The sequence below is a fragment of the Aphis gossypii genome, unplaced genomic scaffold (assembly GCF_020184175.1).
Source record: "Aphis gossypii isolate Hap1 unplaced genomic scaffold, ASM2018417v2 Contig00711, whole genome shotgun sequence".
NCBI lineage: Eukaryota > Metazoa > Arthropoda > Insecta > Hemiptera > Aphididae > Aphis > Aphis gossypii.
Genome location: NW_026083243.1, coordinates 25,634 through 45,823, shown reverse-complemented (window position 1 = coordinate 45,823; position 20,190 = coordinate 25,634). Strand labels below are relative to the sequence as shown.

At 28.7% G+C, this 20,190-nt stretch overlaps 2 protein-coding genes across 2 annotated transcripts; one reads left to right on the top strand and one right to left on the bottom strand.

The window, feature by feature from the left end:
* Positions 1-1,452: 1,452 nt before the first annotated feature.
* On the bottom strand, positions 1,453-3,292 carry LOC126555116 (KRAB-A domain-containing protein 2-like). Its single transcript, XM_050210079.1, has 4 exons — positions 2,455-3,292; positions 2,300-2,374; positions 2,153-2,218; positions 1,453-1,916 (listed from the first exon to the last, which is right to left on the bottom strand). Exons 1-4 carry the CDS (start codon positions 3,290-3,292, stop codon positions 1,453-1,455), a joined length of 1,443 nt encoding a protein of 480 aa, XP_050066036.1.
* A 6,099-nt stretch (positions 3,293-9,391) lies between these two features.
* On the top strand, positions 9,392-12,522 carry LOC126555115 (uncharacterized). Its single transcript, XM_050210078.1, has 5 exons — positions 9,392-10,051; positions 10,181-10,387; positions 10,777-11,494; positions 12,203-12,308; positions 12,381-12,522. Exons 1-5 carry the CDS (start codon positions 9,392-9,394, stop codon positions 12,520-12,522), a joined length of 1,833 nt encoding a protein of 610 aa, XP_050066035.1.
* Positions 12,523-20,190: the final 7,668 nt, after the last annotated feature.

Here is a 20,190-nt window from a genome sequence, read left to right as displayed (position 1 = left end):
AGCTTAATGAACTAAGGTTAAAAAAAATTCGGTGTATATATAATATATTTTCATTATAATATGATGTGTGATTAAGTACTTACGTGATTCCATTTTTTTTACCATTATTATCATATCGGTATCCATCATGATTCATTGTAAAAGTTTGTATATATTTGAGCAGATATAATAATATAAAATTATAATATTCAAAATTTTAAACTACCAACATTAATCCTCCTTGAAGTCTTGATAAAGAATGACAAATTTCAAAACTCAAAAATAAGAATTGTACAGTACCTATATGCTTTATAGTATAGGTATTTCATATTATATTTTATACACATATACCCGTATTGATATATATAAATTAATTATATACATATATACAATTATTATTATTATTTTCACTCAGTTTAGAACTCATTATAATTCAAAAAAGTAATCGAAATAAAATAAAACAAAAACGACCCAACCGGCACCGAGGGTTAAATTTTAAACCGCTACAAATATCAATTTATCACAAAAACTAATTATAATTGGTTCATTATTATTACATATACGCAGAAAATACAATGCTCTCTAAGTAATAAAACAAGTCCGGAGTGATTCGACCTTCGGAAACGACTAATATGTACAAATGATTATTTTTGTCAGAAAAACGAATTTTTCATAACATCGAAATTTCATTATAGTGTAAAAATAGTCGAAAAACACATAAATACGTCTTGTTTTATTTTTAAATTTGTTTAATATCAGTAACCAAATATATTATAAAAGTATAGGGAAAATAATATCCATTTAGAGAATTAGAATTAAATACGTTTAGAGGTGGGTTATTTTTCGTACCGCCGTGCTGGATCGGTTGATATTTTGGTGGGATAAACGTTGTCCCGTCGTGCCGGAAAGAGATAGGTATTGTTCCAACGTTAACACGTTCTGAGCAGGCCTGTGTACCTACATACAATGGTATATCATGATTTTTGTATGATTATATGTACATTCATAAAAAAACAGGAGTTTGTAGGGTACACGCCATGAGCCATTACATTTTGCAGAAAACATTGCATTATACAATTTCATTGTGTGTATATGTTAAGGTGAAAGACGACATTTGGTGAATGTTGACATTCACTGCTGTTTTTGGTGAATGTTAACTTATTGAATAAATATTCAAAATTTACCAACAGTCACCGGTGAATGTCAACATTCGCAACGATTATCGGTGAGTGTTAACATTCACAATTGAGTTTTGGTGAATGTTAACATTTTGTAAAAAAAAGATTAATACCTTGTGATAAAATAGTTTTTACAAATTAATTCGGCACTCAAAGGGTTAATAATTAAACATAATTATTTTATTTTATATTATAAAAATTATTTGTTGCAACAAGATAAACTATTATGACATTTTGAATTACAAAAAATTCCTGAAGATCTACAACTACACTTCTTCGATACACACTTTGCCTTTCAATTGCATCTCATGTATCCCTGTCCACCTGTTTGAGAAACTGAAGTGGAAGCTTTCCTTAAGGACACGGATTGGTTAGTAGCAACTTCTTCAGGTGTTAATATTTGTTCTTTACATACAGCAAATTGATTACGGGTGTATAATTGATTTATTACACCCTCTTTTGTGCCTAGTGTGTATAATTTATTATCGACAGCTACGACAACTGCCAATATGTTCTGTGGATCCATACGCCCTCGGTCAACATCAGGAACTCGGATACGAACAGTATCACCAGGTTTAGCTGGAGTAAACTTTTGTCTTGATGAACGTAGCATTCTTTCAGCTTGTAATTCAAGTCCCATTCTTGCTGCTGCTCTATTTTGAATCATGTTTTTTTTTTTTTTTTTTAATTCATGATCTAGTTTACTTTGCTCAGCATTATCTTCCACCTGCTCAGTGTTATTATATTGGATCTCATTAACTGGAAAATAAATTGATAAATTATTTATTAACCATTTGAAGTTCGACATTTTTCTAAATAAAATTGAATATAACTTATCATTTTATTGTTGACAATTTTTTTTTTATTTTAAATAGTTCTGCTATTTAAAGTAATTTAAAGTAATTTTAGCAACTTAATAAACCAGATATTATAACAAAATATATTTAATTATTATTATTGTATTTAATTATTTATTTATTATAAATATAGTTTACCTAACACTCTCTCTGCAGAATGTATATCATTGCCATTTTGTTCCACTTGCTCAGTGTTATCATCATCTAATAATAATTATAATAATAATAATTAAATTCATTATCTATATCATTTTATTTTTTTAAATTAAATTTGTAGGTACTCACCAATTGACTGTAAAATTGTTTCAAGCTGTTGTAGATCATTGTCATTTTGTTCCACTTGCTCAGTGTTATCATCATCTAATAATAATTATAATAATAATAATTAATTCATTATCTATATCATTTTATTTTTTTAAATTACATTTGTAGGTACTCACCTATTGACTGAATAATTTGTTCAAGCTGCTCTTCGGTCTCAATGTATTTTATTTGTTCTCGTGGCAATGAACTTGTTGCTAGGCCCCTTTTAGCAACGCTACCAAACATTGCCTCATACGGTGTTTGTTTTATTCCTTGATGATAAGCAGTGTTTTTTGCGAATTGAACAAATGGTAAAGCTTCTGACCATTTTGTTGTTTTCTTATCGTGCATCATGGCTCTGAGTATATTTTGAAAATCTTGATTGGCTCTTTCGATGGAACCTTGACATTGACTATGACGAGGTTTACCGTGAACAATTTTTACACCCTCCCACCTCGAGCACAAATCTATTATAATTTTATTAGAAAACTCTCTCCCATTATCGGAATGTAGAATATTTGGTGCACCGAAAGTGAGGAAAATTGGCAGCAACGTGAGGGCTACTTCCTCTGCTGTTTTGCTCTTCAATGGTCTAAGCTGTATAAATTTAGTGAGATGGTCTTGATAATTCAGAATAAATTTGTACTCACCATCTTTACACGTTTGCATATCGACCAAATCAACTTGACATCGAGAGTTGAGTTCACGACTTATAATTGGCTTTACCACGATCCCTTTCTTTGGGACTTTTTGTTTCCTTTGACATTGAACACACAAGCTCAAAAATAATGTAACTGATTCATAAGTTATATTTTTATACTTTGTTTGTAATTCACTAATTACACGGGTTCGTCTTCCGTGGCCTGTTTTGATATGGGCATCATGGATAATATCGAATAAATCTTCATTTTTTACGAAGTAAATTATTTTTGTATCGCCGGGTTTCAATGGAACAATAAGTTGGTTATGAGACATTATTTTAACGACATCATATCTTTTTAATAACTTGCACACGACGCGTTGCTTACTTTCTTTCCCCTTAAACTTGAGAACGTCTTCAACACATTTGTTATATTTTTCAGCACTCAAATAAAAATTATTATCTTTTCTTTTTTTACTTAAAATAGCGTTGAATTTTTCGTAAAAAACTTCTAGTATGTTCTCCATTATACACGTGAAAAATTAGTAGTAACTCGAACGTAGCACAAATTCAATCACGATTCACAACAGTTAACCAAATGAAATACGTCGACACTGATAGATATAAACGTATTTTCCATCACTACTAAATTAGATACGATGACGGACGTATCGCCAATTACGCGATTAAGCAAAAGCTTCGTGTGAGAGAGAGAGATAGGTAGTGGGTACAAACAGATAGACAGATACCGTAACGTTAAACGCATCTCTGATAATATTATATAGATCATTAAACACCGTACGATTAAACTGTTATACGTTTCAACTCAAATATAGTTTTGTGTGAAGAATATCATATCTTTAAACATTCGCAATCTTTACGTGCGACACCATACATCAAACTCCAATCGTTGAACGTCTATACTCAAATTTTCAAAGCTGGGAAAGTTAACGATTTTTTTAAACTCGTTAAGTTAAATTGTTTTAAAATAATAAAGTTAAACGTTAACTTAGAAAAAAAAAGTAACTTAACTTAGTTTAAAGTTAAAATTTTCTAATTTGCAAAATTAATGAGTTAATTTACTTAATTAACATTAACTTAACGTTTTAATTTAATTTTAACTTTTAATTCATTATTATCCAGCATTGCCAATTTTAACTAAACATTTATAAAATTCATCAAAACTTAATATTGTGAATGTTAACATTCACCAAAACTCAATTGGGAATGTCAACACTCACCGATAATCGTTGCGAATGTTGACATTCACCGGTGACTGTTGGTAAATTTTGAATATTTATTCAATAAGTTAACATTCACCAAAAACAGCAGTGAATATCAACATTCAACGGTGAATGTCAACATTCACCAAATGTCGTCTTTCACTTTAACATATACAATATTATAATATAAGTAAAAGTTACAATAGTCACCAAAAATAATGTTTTTGAGTTATAACGAAATAAAAAATATCATAAATATTCGTTTGAACATCTAATTTTCTCCAAGTTTTAACTTAAAATAACTATAAAAAAAGCGGGCAAGTGGGTTAGGTTTCAAGTATTTTCATTGGGCCAAAAAAATTTTATCGACACTTAAAAAAAAAATTTTTAGAAAAATTGAAAATTTCAGTTGTCTATAAATAGCTCAAAAAAAGTCAAAATATTTTGAAAATTAAATCACGTAAAGAAAACGCGAATCTTAATAACTGGCAAAATTTTCAAGTATCTATGACTCATACTTTTTGAATAATAACAAATATTTAAAATCGTGTTTGAGGATAAATCGTTATCGTTACGCTATTTCGTAAAAATTTAAAATTCAAACGCGCTTAAAATATTTCTATAATGATGTTATGAGTTTTCTCTATAGCTACTTGAAGGAAAACTTATGGAAAACTTAGTGTTATAATTTTAATCCTTAGTTATGAACACATAAATTTTATGATTTTTCAACTTCAAAATTACTTGCAAATTTTCGCGTTTTCGACAGATTTCGTAAAAATTTGAACTATTAACTCTTATAAAAAAAAATTGTGACTAACGATTTTTAATTTTTTTTAGCTACAATAAAAACAACTCATAAGGAACCTTGTATTAAATTTTCAAAACTTTTTGGTCATCCAAAAATTTTTTATCGACACTTTAAAAAAAATTTCTCAAAAAAATCGAAAATTTCAGTGGTCTATAAATAACTCAAAAAAAGTCAAAATTTTTTGAAAATTGAACTGTATATAGGTAACACTGACATAAACATTTGGTGAAAATTTCAAGTATTTACAGTGATTAGTTTTTGAATTACAACCATAAAAAAAATCGATTTGGTCGAAAACTGGTTTTGCGTAAAAATTCCCGTTTTTCCGTCATTTTTTTTTGGTTTTTCTCGATTTTTTTGAAAACTGTTGGAAAATGTTAGCTTTTTACCTCTATAATGCACCAAGGATATTCACTTTTACATCGGAAACCACCCCCATAGTTTGAAATTGGAGCATTATTTCGACTAGTTATGCTGTACACAGATACAAAAAAAAAAAACAAAAAAAAACACACATCATTGTAAAATCAATACATTCATCACTTCGTTCAGAATCTAAAATCTGTGCTTATATATTTTTTTAGATTTTTTATTCACAATATTACCCACTTATGAGATATCTCGTTTTAAATTTCCAAGCATTAACAATTAAACATCTTATACATTTTGAACCGAAAAATGATTTGCAAATGTTCGTGATATTGACTAATTTTGTAGAAATCTGAACTTAAAATCTTCATTGTTTATCTTCATAACAACTATTATGAAGAACCTTGTATTAATTGTTCAAGAATTTAGATTTCATTGATCAATAATAAGAAAAAAAAGTTTTCAAATTTAAATTGCCTATTTTGAACATTTTATCATGTAGGCAGTAGGTACAGACAGCCTCTCCCGGCCCGTTATCAGTTTGGTACCGAAAATGGTTGAAAAATACCGAGTTTATTTTTTTAATCAAATATTTTGTAGTTTTGTACATTGCCAGAGATCTTTTTCAACCTTAAAAAGTTAAAAATTGAAAAGTTATCTAAGATCAACAATGAATGAAGTAATGTATTTTAGGAAATATTTTAAAAGTTATAAGTTATAACATAACTATATTAAATTCTCTGAGCGGAGCTATGAAGTCTGAAGCTAGTGGTTTTACAATGGTGTTTATTTATTTTATTTTTTTTATCATGTATACAAAATTTCTACTATATGTTGATTTCAATATGTAGTATCTTATCTTTTAGTAAATTGGATCAAGGTGGTACTCTAGGGACGTAACTTTTTGATTTTTTCAATAGTTATTTAATGACACGGAAAAACCACCGACAAATTACAAAAAACCGCTAAAATTTGGATTTTACTTTCTAACGCTTTGTTTATCACCATAAAAACGAATAAAAAAAAAAAATACATTTCAATATAAAATATCCAGACTGACAAACCATCTCCGCTCAGAGCATCGTTATTCTTATACAATGATAATATTATATCAATAAATTCAAGTTGTGTGTGTTCTTTATTAATATTTACCTATTTGATTAGCATTACTTATAAAAGTGTGTAAACCATATACAATTTTACAATACTAGTTATATTATTATACAGGTGATTTTTGAAAATATAAGTTGCTTTCGTTTGCTTAAAATTAAACCGATTTTAAAATTGTGTTTTATCCATATTATAAATCTACATAACAGATTTTAAACGTTTTATTTTTTTTAGACATTGGCAAAAGGAGGCTATTATTCATACGATACACATACAAGAAAAACTGTACTAGAATATCTATATATCGAATTAGAGTAACTGACTTTCCAATCATTAAATATACCGTAGATGTATAATAATTTTAATATAATAATAACTATTTTTATTTTTATTTAGTATCTATTTAAACATAAAAAAGTACCAATACATTTTTTACCAAAACCATTGTCAAACCATTTATTTATTTATTTATCACATAATTATAATACTATGTTCATAAGTTTGGACTTTGGATTCTAGTATTGTAATAGTTATGAATTAATTTTATTAATCGCGCTTACACGAAAAGTAAAACTACCTATGTAAAAAACATTTTTTAATTCTTTTTTTTTTTTGTGTAAATGGGCCTATTGAAAATTATTGTCGTGGGGGTCCAATCATTAGCCAGACCGACACTGGGTACATATGATTATAAATTATAGTATTTTATTTTAATTATTTGGTGACAATTTTAAGTACCTATCTATGTTCAGTTGGTTTTCTTGTTGGGTTAATGTACATATTATATCATATAAAAATGTTGTTAAAATTAAAAGTTTCTACCGTGGCTTGGCCATATACTGTGGCGTGAAGTCCACCCGGGGACGATAAAATATGTTTATCCACATACCGGGCGACTATCTAGTTGAACCACAGCCTCGGTGCCTGGCCAGCCGGAGAAGTACGCTCGACCGTGCTCGGCCGGTCCCGCGATCCTTGCACGCCCGGGAGGCTGTGGTTCAGCTAGATAGTCGCCCGCCCGGAATATTAATGTTGGCCGTGGCTTAGGTAGATAGAACGGCGGGTCTGCCCCGACAAATCGCCCGACGCGTCGATGTTATGAACGGTGCTGAAGTTAAGACCGAGGACAGCGTACGGAGAATAAGATCGCTAACCATTCATTCCCGGGGAGTCTAACCGTGACGATCACATGAATCGCAGCCGTCGAACCGAAAATCGAATTTTTATTCCGCGGTCCGATCGGTTTAAAAAATTCACACCGTATAGTAAATCGAAATAGAAACCGGAATGAATCACGGAAGAAAACCGCTAGCACATTTGGTTTCGGAGCTATTGGCCGTCGAAATAATGGAAACGAATACGCGTCAAAATAATCGACGGACAAACGTCGGCGCCAACCATGACCGTACGTAACCTACCCCGGACTTACGGTTCGGGTAGCGTCATGGTCGAACAATTTTGGTTCCCCAGATTTATCGACAATACTTAATTACGTAATTACAAATATGTTTACAACACAAGTTTTAAACAACTTGTTTTAAACATGTTTAAAACATAAATTCAAAACATTTATTTTGAATAATTCGTTAATTGTTTAAAACGAATAAAACGTATTACGTAATATGTTTAAAACAGTATAACTCCAAGTGAATATTGAGTTTTTTTGTTTTGAAACGTTTTAAATATACTGTTTGAACTGCTTGAAACTCAAACAATTTTTTTGTTTAAAACCCATTTTGAATAGAAAAAAACAGTTCAAAACAAACAATTTTTTTAAAATAAAAATACACCAACTGATTATTAATTGTAATCTGGTGTTATGCAAGGGGTTTAATATAGGCAATTTACAACACTTTCCGAACAAATACGTTCTGGGCAAATACGGTCCGAATGAATACGGTTTTAAGAGTCCGGGAAAATACGTTCCGGTCATATACGTTCCGGAAGAATACGGTTTATACTTTTTGGATTCCGTCGAAATACGGTCCGGATTAATACGTTCCGGAATTATACGTTCCAGACATATACTTTCCGGAACTATACGTTCCGTTAAAATACGGTTTATATTTTTTGGATTCCGTCGAAATACGGTCCGGATAAATACATTCCGGAATTATACGGTCCGGACATATACTTTCCGGATTATTATAGCCCCCCATCTCTTATGCGTCACGGACATTGAATAAAAGTGAAAATAATTATTCCACAACCGAGTTAGAATGTCTAGCTATAATTTTTGGGGTAAAACAGTTTAGACCATATTTATATGGAAGGAAATTTATAATACTTAGTGATCATCTCCCTTTGACGTGGCTTTTCAACTTAAAAAATCCATTATCGAAGTTAGCACGTTGGTGAATATAACTTGAAGAATATGATTATGAGATACGATATAAACCTGGGGTGCAAAATTCTAATGTAGATGCGTTAAGTCGTATGTATTCGATACAAGAAATTAAAAACCAGTCGTACGAGGAATTTCTTGGGAAAATGGAAACACAGTTAATTACTAATAGCAATGAAAAAAAAGCTATAGGTACACTTTTGGAGTCGCCAGTAGAGTATCATATAGTGACAGAAATAGCGAAACAATATAATTTAACATCAGGAATAAATTACGAAATAAAACGTAAGTTTGGAATTACTTCATTTTTACCAGTTAGTAAAGTGATAGGCGATACGCCGTATGTAGTACAGAATGACCGGTTTATAATATTTTTAGTAACGAAAAATAAAGATCGTCAGAGGTCAACGTACGAGAATATGTATATAGCGTTAGTGAACTTGAAACAGTTTTGTGAGGAAAATAATTTAGATAAAATAGCAATGAATAAACTAGGTATGAATGATGATTTACAGTGGGAAAAAGTAAGGTCAATGTTAAGATACATATTTCGTAATACTAAGATCGAAATTATGATATGTGCGAACGTAGAATATACGGAAGAGAGAAAGTAACTATATTAAAGCAGTTTCACGATTCTAAACTAGGAGGTCATTTAGGTGTTAATAAAACTATTAAACGCATACAGAAGCAATTTAGATGGAAAGGTATGAAAGATGATGTTAAAAAGTACGTAAAAAATTGTACATCGTGTCAAGTAAATACAATTTCAAATCGGCATGTAAAGCAACCAATGGCTATTACATCAACAAGTTCAAAACCATTTGAAAAAATATTTTTAGATATTGTAGGTCCATTACCAACGACCTTGTCTAGTAATAATTATATTTTAACAATGCAAGATGACTTATCTAAATACACGCTAGGAGTACCAATACCTAATCATCAGGCAAACACGGTCGCGGAAGCTTTTGTTCTACATTTCGTGTGTGTACATGGAATACCGGGAACGATATTGACAGATCAGGGAACGGATTTCCTTAGCAAAACATTTACGGAAGTTTGCAAATTGTTAAAAATAAATAAAGTTAATACTAGTCCTTTTAGACCACAGACAAATGGAGGTCTCGAAAGATCACATAGAACTTTGGCCGAGTACTTAAGACATTATGTGGATAAGAATTTAAATAATTGGAATCATTTGTTACCATATGCATTTTTTGTATATAATTCAACGGTACATACATCAACTAATTTTCAACCATACGCGTTAGTGTACGAGCGTACGTTAGAAATACCAATTAAATTAAAATCCGAGCCAGAGCCACAATATAATTATGATGATTATTTATATGATTTGAAACAGAGTATGCAAGTGTCGCATAAATTAGCGAGAGAGAAGTTAATAGAACACAAAGTAAAAAGTAAGGACCGATATGACAAAAATGAGAATCCTGTAAATATACACGTGAAAGATTTAGTACTTTTAAAAGATAACGCACATAAAAACAAACTTAATTCACTATGGTTAGGACCATATGAAGTAATTGAAGTAATAGGAGATGAAAATATAGTAATACAACGTGGCCGACGAGGCATTACCGTACATAAAAATAATGTAAAACGGTATTATAATGATAAAGCAAATGATTAATTAAAATATATAGTATAAATGAATAGATTAAGGGAGTTTGTAAAAAAAAAAAATAATAATTAATGATATGTAATAAACTAACAACCATATAACTAATGTTATTAAGTAGTAGGTACTATAATGAAGATATAATTTTACTTTTAGATTGGTGATGATGGTTGGACTTAACAGTGCTAATGAAATAAATTCATCGGAATATTATACATACATATCCCTATGAACAATCCAAGGTTTTTTATTATGAAAATTTAGGCCCCACTAAGGTGATAGGAGCAGAGTATAAACTGGTTACGTATTTTTCACTTAAGGAATATAATACAAAGTATGACTTATTAGGGTTGAAAATGAAAAATATAACAAATATATGCACTGACAAACGTCATATAGATTTGTGTGGGAAATATCAAATAGAAATAACTGATTTATATGATGAAATAACTAATCAAAAAGAACGATTGTATATGTCGTTAGGAGGTAGTGTTAATCAAACCGATGTATATCAAGAAAATAAACGAAACAAAAGGGGATTAATAAACATTGTTGGTAACGCAATGTATACATTATTTGGTGTATGTGATGATAAATGTGCAAAGAAAACTAGAGAAGCAATCAAACAAACAGAGGAAACAGGAGCTAATATTTTACATATAGTGAAATCGCAAACAACGGTAGTAAAAACAGCAGTTAAAAAGATTGCTAGTTCACTAAATCAAACAGAGGCACTATATAAAGAAATATCAACTAAAGAACAAAAATTACATGAGAGAATGATGCAATTACAGAATATAACTGATGACGTATTAGATTTACTATTGGCTGACGAAGTCCATAATCTATACACTATAATAACTAATCAGTATGCGTATGAAACCTCAACGTTGGAACAGATAATAACAGCTGCAAGAGAGGGGTTAATACATCCAAGTCTTATGACACCACAAGAACTTGCATCAACATTGAAAACAGCAGAACGAACAATTAAAAAACAATATGCTATACCTATGGGAACAGAAGCGTCAGAATTAAGTGAATTTTTAAAAATAACAAAAATAAGCGTATACTATGAAAATGAACAATTGGTATTTATTACAAGAATACCATTGGTTGTCGACGTAGAACTTTCATTATGTAATATAATACCTATACCAATAAAATTTGTTGAAGATGGAGTTGACTCATGGTATATTTCCACAAATACATATACTTACGTTGCAATAACTAAGGATAGAAAACAATTTACTACCTACACGGAAAAAGAGATAAAAGATTGCATTGAAACAGCAATATACAGAATATGCAAGGCTACACAGCCAATGTTAGATAACAATGATAATACACCATGTGAAATGCAAATATTTAAAACACCGGATGCATTACAAACGGGATGTAGTATCAACAAATTTCCATTACTTAGAAACATTTACCACAGAATTCTTAACAAAAACACACGGATACATGCTGGAGATGATACTTTGACAATAAGTTGCACAGATTTACCGGAATCTTTTGTTCAAGAAGTTAAGGTTTCAGGTGCAATAACTATATTAGACTTAAATTGTCAAGTATTCACATGTGACGCAGTGTTGACTCCTATAGAAGATATTTCGAGTACAAATTATAAAGATTTTGTACCTAATACTAAAATACAAAATATATTTAATAAAATACCTGAACATATACATAAATATAAATTGAGCGATGTATGGAATAATATATCAAAAATACAATTAACAGATCTGCACAGTGTGTCAAAATCACTTGATGAGATTCAGCAAATGATAGACGAAGAAGTTATTAGAGAACAAAGTCAAAAACACCAGTTCATACATTCAAATCTTTTGTATGTTACAATAATTTTGGCTATACTATCTATTATATTAATAATAGCCATATACATACTATTAAAATGTAGATACGTTAGCAATCGCCAAGTAATTGATATACCAAGAAGATTGGCTAACTATAGATCACAAATACGAAATGTAAGAAGGGGAAATTTTGCTTCAGAAATATATGATGAAGTACCATTTAGCGCACCACCATCACCACGTTAATATTAATATTAATATTAATAATTCATTATTATTCGTAAAAAAAAAAAATAATAAATAATAACAAATAATATAAAAATAAGTATAATATAATAGTCAATAAATATATATAAAATGTAACATAGGATATAATTAACTAATATTGAATTGTTTATATTATTCAGAAAAGAAACACATAAATTCATAATCATGGACTTTGAATTTTCAATGGTAAAACGAACGAGTATAGTAGTTATCTCTGGTGCTATGTCAAATAGCTTGGAGGGATTTGAGGTTAGTAAGTTAGAAGGTAGACCTTTATTACTACCAATTGACGAAAAAGCTAGACCTATGATTGAGAAAGAGTTGCAAGTAGCAGTTAAAGAGATAAAAAGAATATTTGTGTGTAAAACGGAGTTACGAGATGCGTGTTTAGATCAGTTACAACAGAGTATAAATTCAACAAGAAATAATCTAACGAGAGAGTATATTGATCATTATATCAAACAAGGGAATAAGGAAAATAATATAATAGTAGTGTGGAATGGGCATTCGGATAAAACAATTTTACAAAGGTTAAATTTAAATTATCCAATGTTAAACATTACATGTTATGATAAGTATTTTAATAAGAATTTTTTTATTCAGTTTGAGAAATTGAGCAATAGGGAGATTATTTTTGAAATAGATATAGGGAAATTTGATAAAACAGGAAGATTGTTGAATTTAGTAGAAACGCATGATAGAATATGTATAAAAAAACATAAGACTACGTATGCACATGATCCGAGATTGGATGACGTGGAATATACCAAGTGTATATTCAACTATGTGTTAAAAAAGCAACAATACGAGAATTTAATAAAACATTTTTAGAATATAAATACTGTTATATCCTATGTTTAAGTTTAGTTATTCAGTCATTTAATTTGGTATGTGGGTAGAACGTAACGTTCGTGTGTAATATTAATTAATTATTCACAAATTTATTTTATTATTTTAATTGTATTAATCAAGGTGAAGGAGATTTAAATATTAAAAAATATATATATTAATAATATATACTGTACTAACATACTTTATATTGTATTCTTATTTATTTAAAATTTGATATAACTAATATTATTATTAAGTTACCAATGTAAAACTGAAATTGTAAGTGTAACTGAGTGCATTTAAGAAAAATTGTAAAGATTTCTGTCTTGCAGACATAAACCTTTTTTTTTGTGGGGAGGTGTTATGGGCTACGAGATATCTATAAGATATCTACGAGATTACAAGGCTAAGTTAGTATGACCATGCCTCGTGTCAAGGGTAATGCGGATGCTACTATGACCATGACACGTGTCGGGATAGTAAGCGCACCAATAATTACAGTGCACTAATGATGCATTTGAGATGTTATTGCACATTCTCAAATTCGTGTCCGAATTTGCAACAACAACAACAAGGACGCCTGGTTTTACCCAGAAGGCGACAACACGACGTAAACAAGAGACGCACCACAATATATAAGGGAGCCCGAAGACCAGCAACGGCAGATGTACCAAAGCTATCAACAACTGAGCACTTTCACGTCACTCAGCCACTTATTTATTTGTTACATGTATTTTGTTTGTATGCAATAAAACATATTACGTTATTAAGTTTAACTTTCATTCAAATTAACCATTTGGATTCAAATCTGATACTGGCACGCAACATGAGTCAAAAACAGAAACTCTAAATAAAAGGTAAGTTTATTATTTAATATCAAATAATGTCAAGTATTTTTAATGAATTTTTTTAAAAAAGAATATGTTATTTCTTTAACATAGCTTAGTCTTGAAAAATAGATCGACAGTGAGATATGTTGAAATTGAATGGCTTAATTATCAAATGTTTGCGTATAAACAGGTACCCATTATAACAATGAAAAATGCATGATTATTTTTTCAAGTAATTTTTGTTATTTCTTTTTATTTACCCAAAAAATATCATAATCAGTACTTCTTATAAATTATTCTTAAGATTCTTAAATTTAATTCTCCATAAATCATAATACTTTTGTGTTTCAACATACATATTATTTTCAAATATTTTTTAAAGAACTATTTTACCATGGAAATTCTAATATAATATGTTTTTCAATGCATACCTACTACCTAGTTATAAGTAAAATATTCCTAGGTGAGAACTGTTAATGGTGGTGGTACCAGAAAAGTGCGAGTACAAAAATCATTCTACAAGTCTGATGTGGTTGGTCTAGCTTAAGAATTATTTTTTCCTGGTGGAAAATCATCCAAAGGAATGATTGATCAATTCTCAACAAATTTATTCGACTTCCTGAAAAATGATTTACCTGATGACTTGTCAGTAGGTGATTTATATGATAAAACAGGTAGGTACATAACAACATAAAAATAATTTCTTTAATTAGTTTCTGAGAGAAGCGAGGAATGTATTGGTTTTACCCCATATAGCAAATGCGATATATTGATATATATTTGATATTCAGTTTATATAATTTTTTGTACATTCGATAGGTAATATTCATACGATATTATAAAGATAACTGAAAATCAATGTATGTGTTTATATATTTCTATGATAACTTCACTATATCAAAATTCTGATATTAAAAATATAATTTTCGCACAATGTACATTAGATATATTATGCACGATCAGTGCCGCAACTAGCGGGAGGACCAGGGGTGCTCAGCACCACCAAGAGGCCTCAGTTTATAATTAATTGGGGCCCCCAAATTTATAGAAGTCTAAAAAAAAAAATTAAAAAAATTCTCATTTCATGTACATAATTACACTATTACGATCATACAAAATATTACATTTGATTTTCAGTATTGCGTATTTGTGTGTCTACAATCTATATTGTTGTACGTAGTCGTAGTACGTTGTTATAAGTGTTATAACAAGATTTTATATTTTTATATTATTTTAATTGTCTGATCCAGCTAGCAGTGGTGCCTCAATGGTTTACGTAGTGGTCGGTGGGAAAGAGATAAGACTATTTGATGTTAATATTGAATTATTTTTAGAAAACCCGATATTATTTCTATCGATAACAAAAATGACATACATACAAGTACAATAATATATTACAGCCTACAGCTGGTTACACACTTACACTGGCTTATGGCTACAATACACATTCTAATATTCAATGAAGTATTATATTATAATATTTTTGTGTGCGATATGGCATTATGACGAATATAGGTTATAAATGGGATTTCCAGTATTTTCACTGGCATGGCACCCGCATTTATGTATAATATAAAATATTAATATTCCAGTATTATGTGACTATGTGTAAGTGTTTACTGTTTAGTTTCAGTATTTACCGTCTCGAGTATCGACTGTTGAGTGTTGAGTCTCCTCTTAAAATCTATTGAGTTTTACAGTAAGTTGTGCATTGAGCTTATCGTCTCTGTGGTTGTGCTTTATTACTTGTAAAGTTATAAATTATTTGATTATCATATGATAATTTTAAATAAATAATTATTATGTCGTCACGAAGAGTATATGAAAGTGGTTTTGCTAAACGCAAGGCAAAAGAACAAAGAACCGCCAGTTTGGATTTAATGCGAGGTTCAATGACTAAATTTCTTCGAAAAACATCAGTAACTTCAGGTAAATATGGATTAAAAATTAAAATAAGTATCTTTGAAAGTATTTTTCGAAATTCTCAATAATTTTTCTATAATCTTTAATAACTAGGTGCCTAAAATTTCTAAATACGGTATAGGTATAGTATAGGTAATATGTTAGGTATGGCGTGTAATTTTAATTAGGTACCTACCTATTTATGTAGTCATAACTCCAAAACTATTAGTGTTTGGATAGGTTGAGATATGACATTTTTTTAAACTAAATCATGCAAAGCAAAAATGCATGGATAGATATAAATTATAATTATTTGATTTAAAATGTAAAAAGAATTTGAGTGTTAATCAGTAAAAATATTTATCAATGTTAATGTTTTTAAAAAATGAAACATTTGTGGTTACAAATGAAAATGTAAGAGATGAAGCTGAAGCAGGTACATCTATAATTAATAACATAATATTATCATCTCAAAAAAATGAAATTAATAATGTAAAATCATTGAATTTTGGTAAGTTATATATTAACAGAATTTGAGTGTTAAAAAATCAGTATAAATATTTATCAATGTTAATGTTTTTAGAAAATGAATCATTTGTGGTTACAAATGAAAATGTAACAGATGAAGCAGAAGTAGATACATCTATAAATAAAATAGTTTTATCATCCCAAAAAAATGAAATTAATAATGTAAAATCATTGAATTTGGGTAAGTTATATTTTATATTATTATTTATAACAAAATAGTAAATATGTTACCTTTAAATATTTTAGCTAAATAATTTACTGATCAATATCTTTGTATATCAAAGATTCAATTTAATTTGGGTAATATTCTTTAATTTAAAACACCTTTTCTTATAAAAAACAGTTAATATATAACAACATATATTTACATATGTTTATTTGTTTAGGTATATATTATTAAATTATTATTTAATAAACTTTGTTTTTCATTTTAAACTTACTTTAATTTTATTTAACATAATGTATTTTAGTGGATATATACCTGTACCAAAACATTAATAATATTTATGTGTTTAGAAAATAGAGGACTTTTATAACTTCCCACTGTGCAAAAATACATCTCAGGTTTATCACATAGAAGTTATGCATAATGTTGTGAAGTTTAAAATTTATCCCAGAGACCTCCGAGAGACCATGCTGGCAATGCTAATGCCAAGTTACCGAGAGTTAAAATGTGAGGTTTAATCTGAACTTCCCTCCAACTACTCATTGTAACTTCTATAATCTTGTTATTTTATTTACATTCTATAGAAATGTAATAGTTTTGTTAAAGGGAAGTTCAAAATGCAACTTCCCTTGGACTTATAATTTTTATTTCCTTACAACAACACATTGTAACATCTATAAATAGACACTTTTCAACTTATCTGTTGATATTATGCATACCTAATATCTATATTTATATTACAAGTCATTCTTAATACTTATACTTTTTCAGTTTTGAATAGGTATATTAAAAGAAAAAACAGGTTTAATCAGCTAAGAACAATTTTTTATTAAAATGTATAAATCTTGTAATATAATTAATATTTAAGTATAATGATTTAACTATCATTACAATATATACTACTAGATAATTCAAAAGATGCGTTATACAAAATAATAGTATGTAGTTAAAAAAAAAATCATACAATGGGTATACTCATAATGAGTAAATACTCAAAAACTACAAATTGATCATATAAAATAAAAATTGTAAAATGTCATCCATTAGCTGTATTAATCTTATGTAAATCTTATAGCATAATTAATATATTTAGAAGAATACTATATTGAACCATCTTGTTACAATATATAATACTATATAATTCAAAAAAAAAAAAAATCATACAATAGGTATACTTATAAATTATAATGAGTAAATACTCAAAAACTACAAATTGATCATATAAAATAAAAATTGTATAATGTCATCCATTAGCTGTATTAATCTTATCTAAATCTTATAGCATAATTAATATATTTAGTAGAATACTATATTGAACTATCTTGTTACAATATATAATACTTTATAATTCAAAAGATGTGTTATACAAAATAATAGTAGTAAAAAAAAAAAAAAATCATACAATAGGTATAAGGTGTGCTTATAAATTATAATGAGTAAATACTCAAAAACTACAAAATGATCATATAATATAAAAATTGTAAAATGTCATCCATTAGCTATTAATAATGTTTAAATTAAAAATAACAGAATAATCCAGTAAATGAATCCTATAATAAATAACAACTAAAATTAGAAAGAAAAAAACAAATACCTAACAATGTATGTTATATACACTAATCAAAATAATAAAAGATACCAATATTAAAAATATTTTGTAACACATATGAATGAATGTACTTATTATATTTTAATGATTTATTGTTAGCATACTGTTAATAACTACATTACCCAAAGGAGTGTAATAATGTCATAGCAATAGCTTTAGATTCTGATATTTTGATAAAAAAACATTTGAATGCTATATCAGACAAGTTAATATTAACAGATTCAGATACATTAAGAGTATTTACAAAAAACATAGTAGTTTTATTCGAGTCTACAGGGGTTAAATACAATGGAGAAATATGATTAAATTTACAAATATTAAACAATAATTGTTCGTCGGAAGTTTTTATAATTTGTTTTATTTCGGAAATTGTTTTACAAGTTAACATAATATATTTGTCTTTTACTTTATTACAATTGAATACACTGCTATTTACTTTTACTTCCTTATAATATGTAAAAAAAGGATTAAATACTGATTGTTGCATTGGAATTTCATTTTTAAAAATTGGAGGACTATCTAGTGATATGATAACTTGAGAATTATTTATATTTTGTTGTTCAATAATTCGATTACAAGCTTCTTGTAAAGGAAACCTCGAATTCTTTAGTTTTTTTTTATGTCTTGCAAAAAGTTTTCAAATTTGAAGGCACTGAAATTATCAAGAGGTCCGTGCAATTTTACACAATCAGGTAAATGAATCAAATTATGAACATTATAGTTCACAAACTCAGCACCATAATGAATAGGATAATCAATAACAAATTTAGTTAATAATACTTTTGCTTCATCATTAAATAAATAACAAGTATTGTGACTTATTAAAAGTCGAATAGCACAGTGCAATAGCATGAAATGGGAATATAAGGATTTTTTTAACTTGCCTTTTAAAACTATTGGCCCTGTGTACAGAACAAATGTACGGAATTCAGTTGCTTTCCAGTAATCAAAATCAACTAAAGGTCTAGGCAAACGAACAAAATCAGAAGGAATATATTGTCGTACATTTTCGATACTAGAATTTATATCATCTAAATTTATTTGGACAATTCTATTTGGTTTCTTTCCCTTAACCCAAAACTTAATAAGTTTTTTTACCACTCCAAGACAGACAACATGCATGTAATCTAATGTAACAGTTGATACCATATCAATTGGTAAGCGTTCCAAAGGTGAAAACCCTTTATGATAATCATCATCAATTTTTAGACGAAAACTATTATCTGTTCGCAATGACGAATTCACTCCCAAATATGTCATTCGACCTTCATAAGAACCCTCTTCAGTGCACATATTACAGCCAAAATAAGCATTGTGACCTTTAACGTTTAATATAAAGGCTTTCGCCGGTGCATCGCAAATCACTTGAACTAACGTAAAACAAAAATGTATTTTTTCTATTTGAATACCATCATTTAAAATTAGTTGAAGTTCATCAATAAAAGGTGTTAAAAAAGTTTCTATAGAATGGGGTTTTTTTTTATTACTGTAATAAATACCAATAGGAATAACTAGTTTTGACATACAAGGTATATTAACAATAGACAATAAAATTGGCCAAAATACACTTTTTGAAGCTTTAGCAATCGGAAGACCATCAATGTTTAAGCCTAATTCAATCATAACTTCTGCATTGTTGAAACAATTCTTATAAGTCTTGAGAATCGATCTAAACATAAAGTCTATACCGAGATGAATATATGAACCTGGATCTACTGATATAATATTATATTTTTTAGGAGTATTTAATAACGTTCTTACATCTTTTGGAACATCATGGC

What these genes read in the sequence shown, in the direction of transcription:
- LOC126555116 (XM_050210079.1), bottom strand. Translation starts at nt 3,292, where the DNA reads ATGTCTCATAACCAACTTATTGTTCCATTGAAACCCGGCGATACAAAA. An exon ending in ACAAATTATTCAGTCAATAG is followed by an intron (nt 2,375 to 2,454) that starts GTGAGTACCTAC and finishes AATTATTATTAG; the next exon opens with ATGATGATAACACTGAGCAA. An exon ending in AACAATTTTACAGTCAATTG is followed by an intron (nt 2,219 to 2,299) that starts GTGAGTACCTAC and finishes AATTATTATTAG; the next exon opens with ATGATGATAACACTGAGCAA.
- LOC126555115 (XM_050210078.1), top strand. Translation starts at nt 9,392, where the DNA reads ATGTGCGAACGTAGAATATACGGAAGAGAGAAAGTAACTATATTAAAG. An exon ending in TTTTTGTATATAATTCAACG is followed by an intron (nt 10,052 to 10,180) that starts GTACATACATCA and finishes GATTTGAAACAG; the next exon opens with AGTATGCAAGTGTCGCATAA. An exon ending in TAATAGGAGATGAAAATATA is followed by an intron (nt 10,388 to 10,776) that starts GTAATACAACGT and finishes TTTTCACTTAAG; the next exon opens with GAATATAATACAAAGTATGA.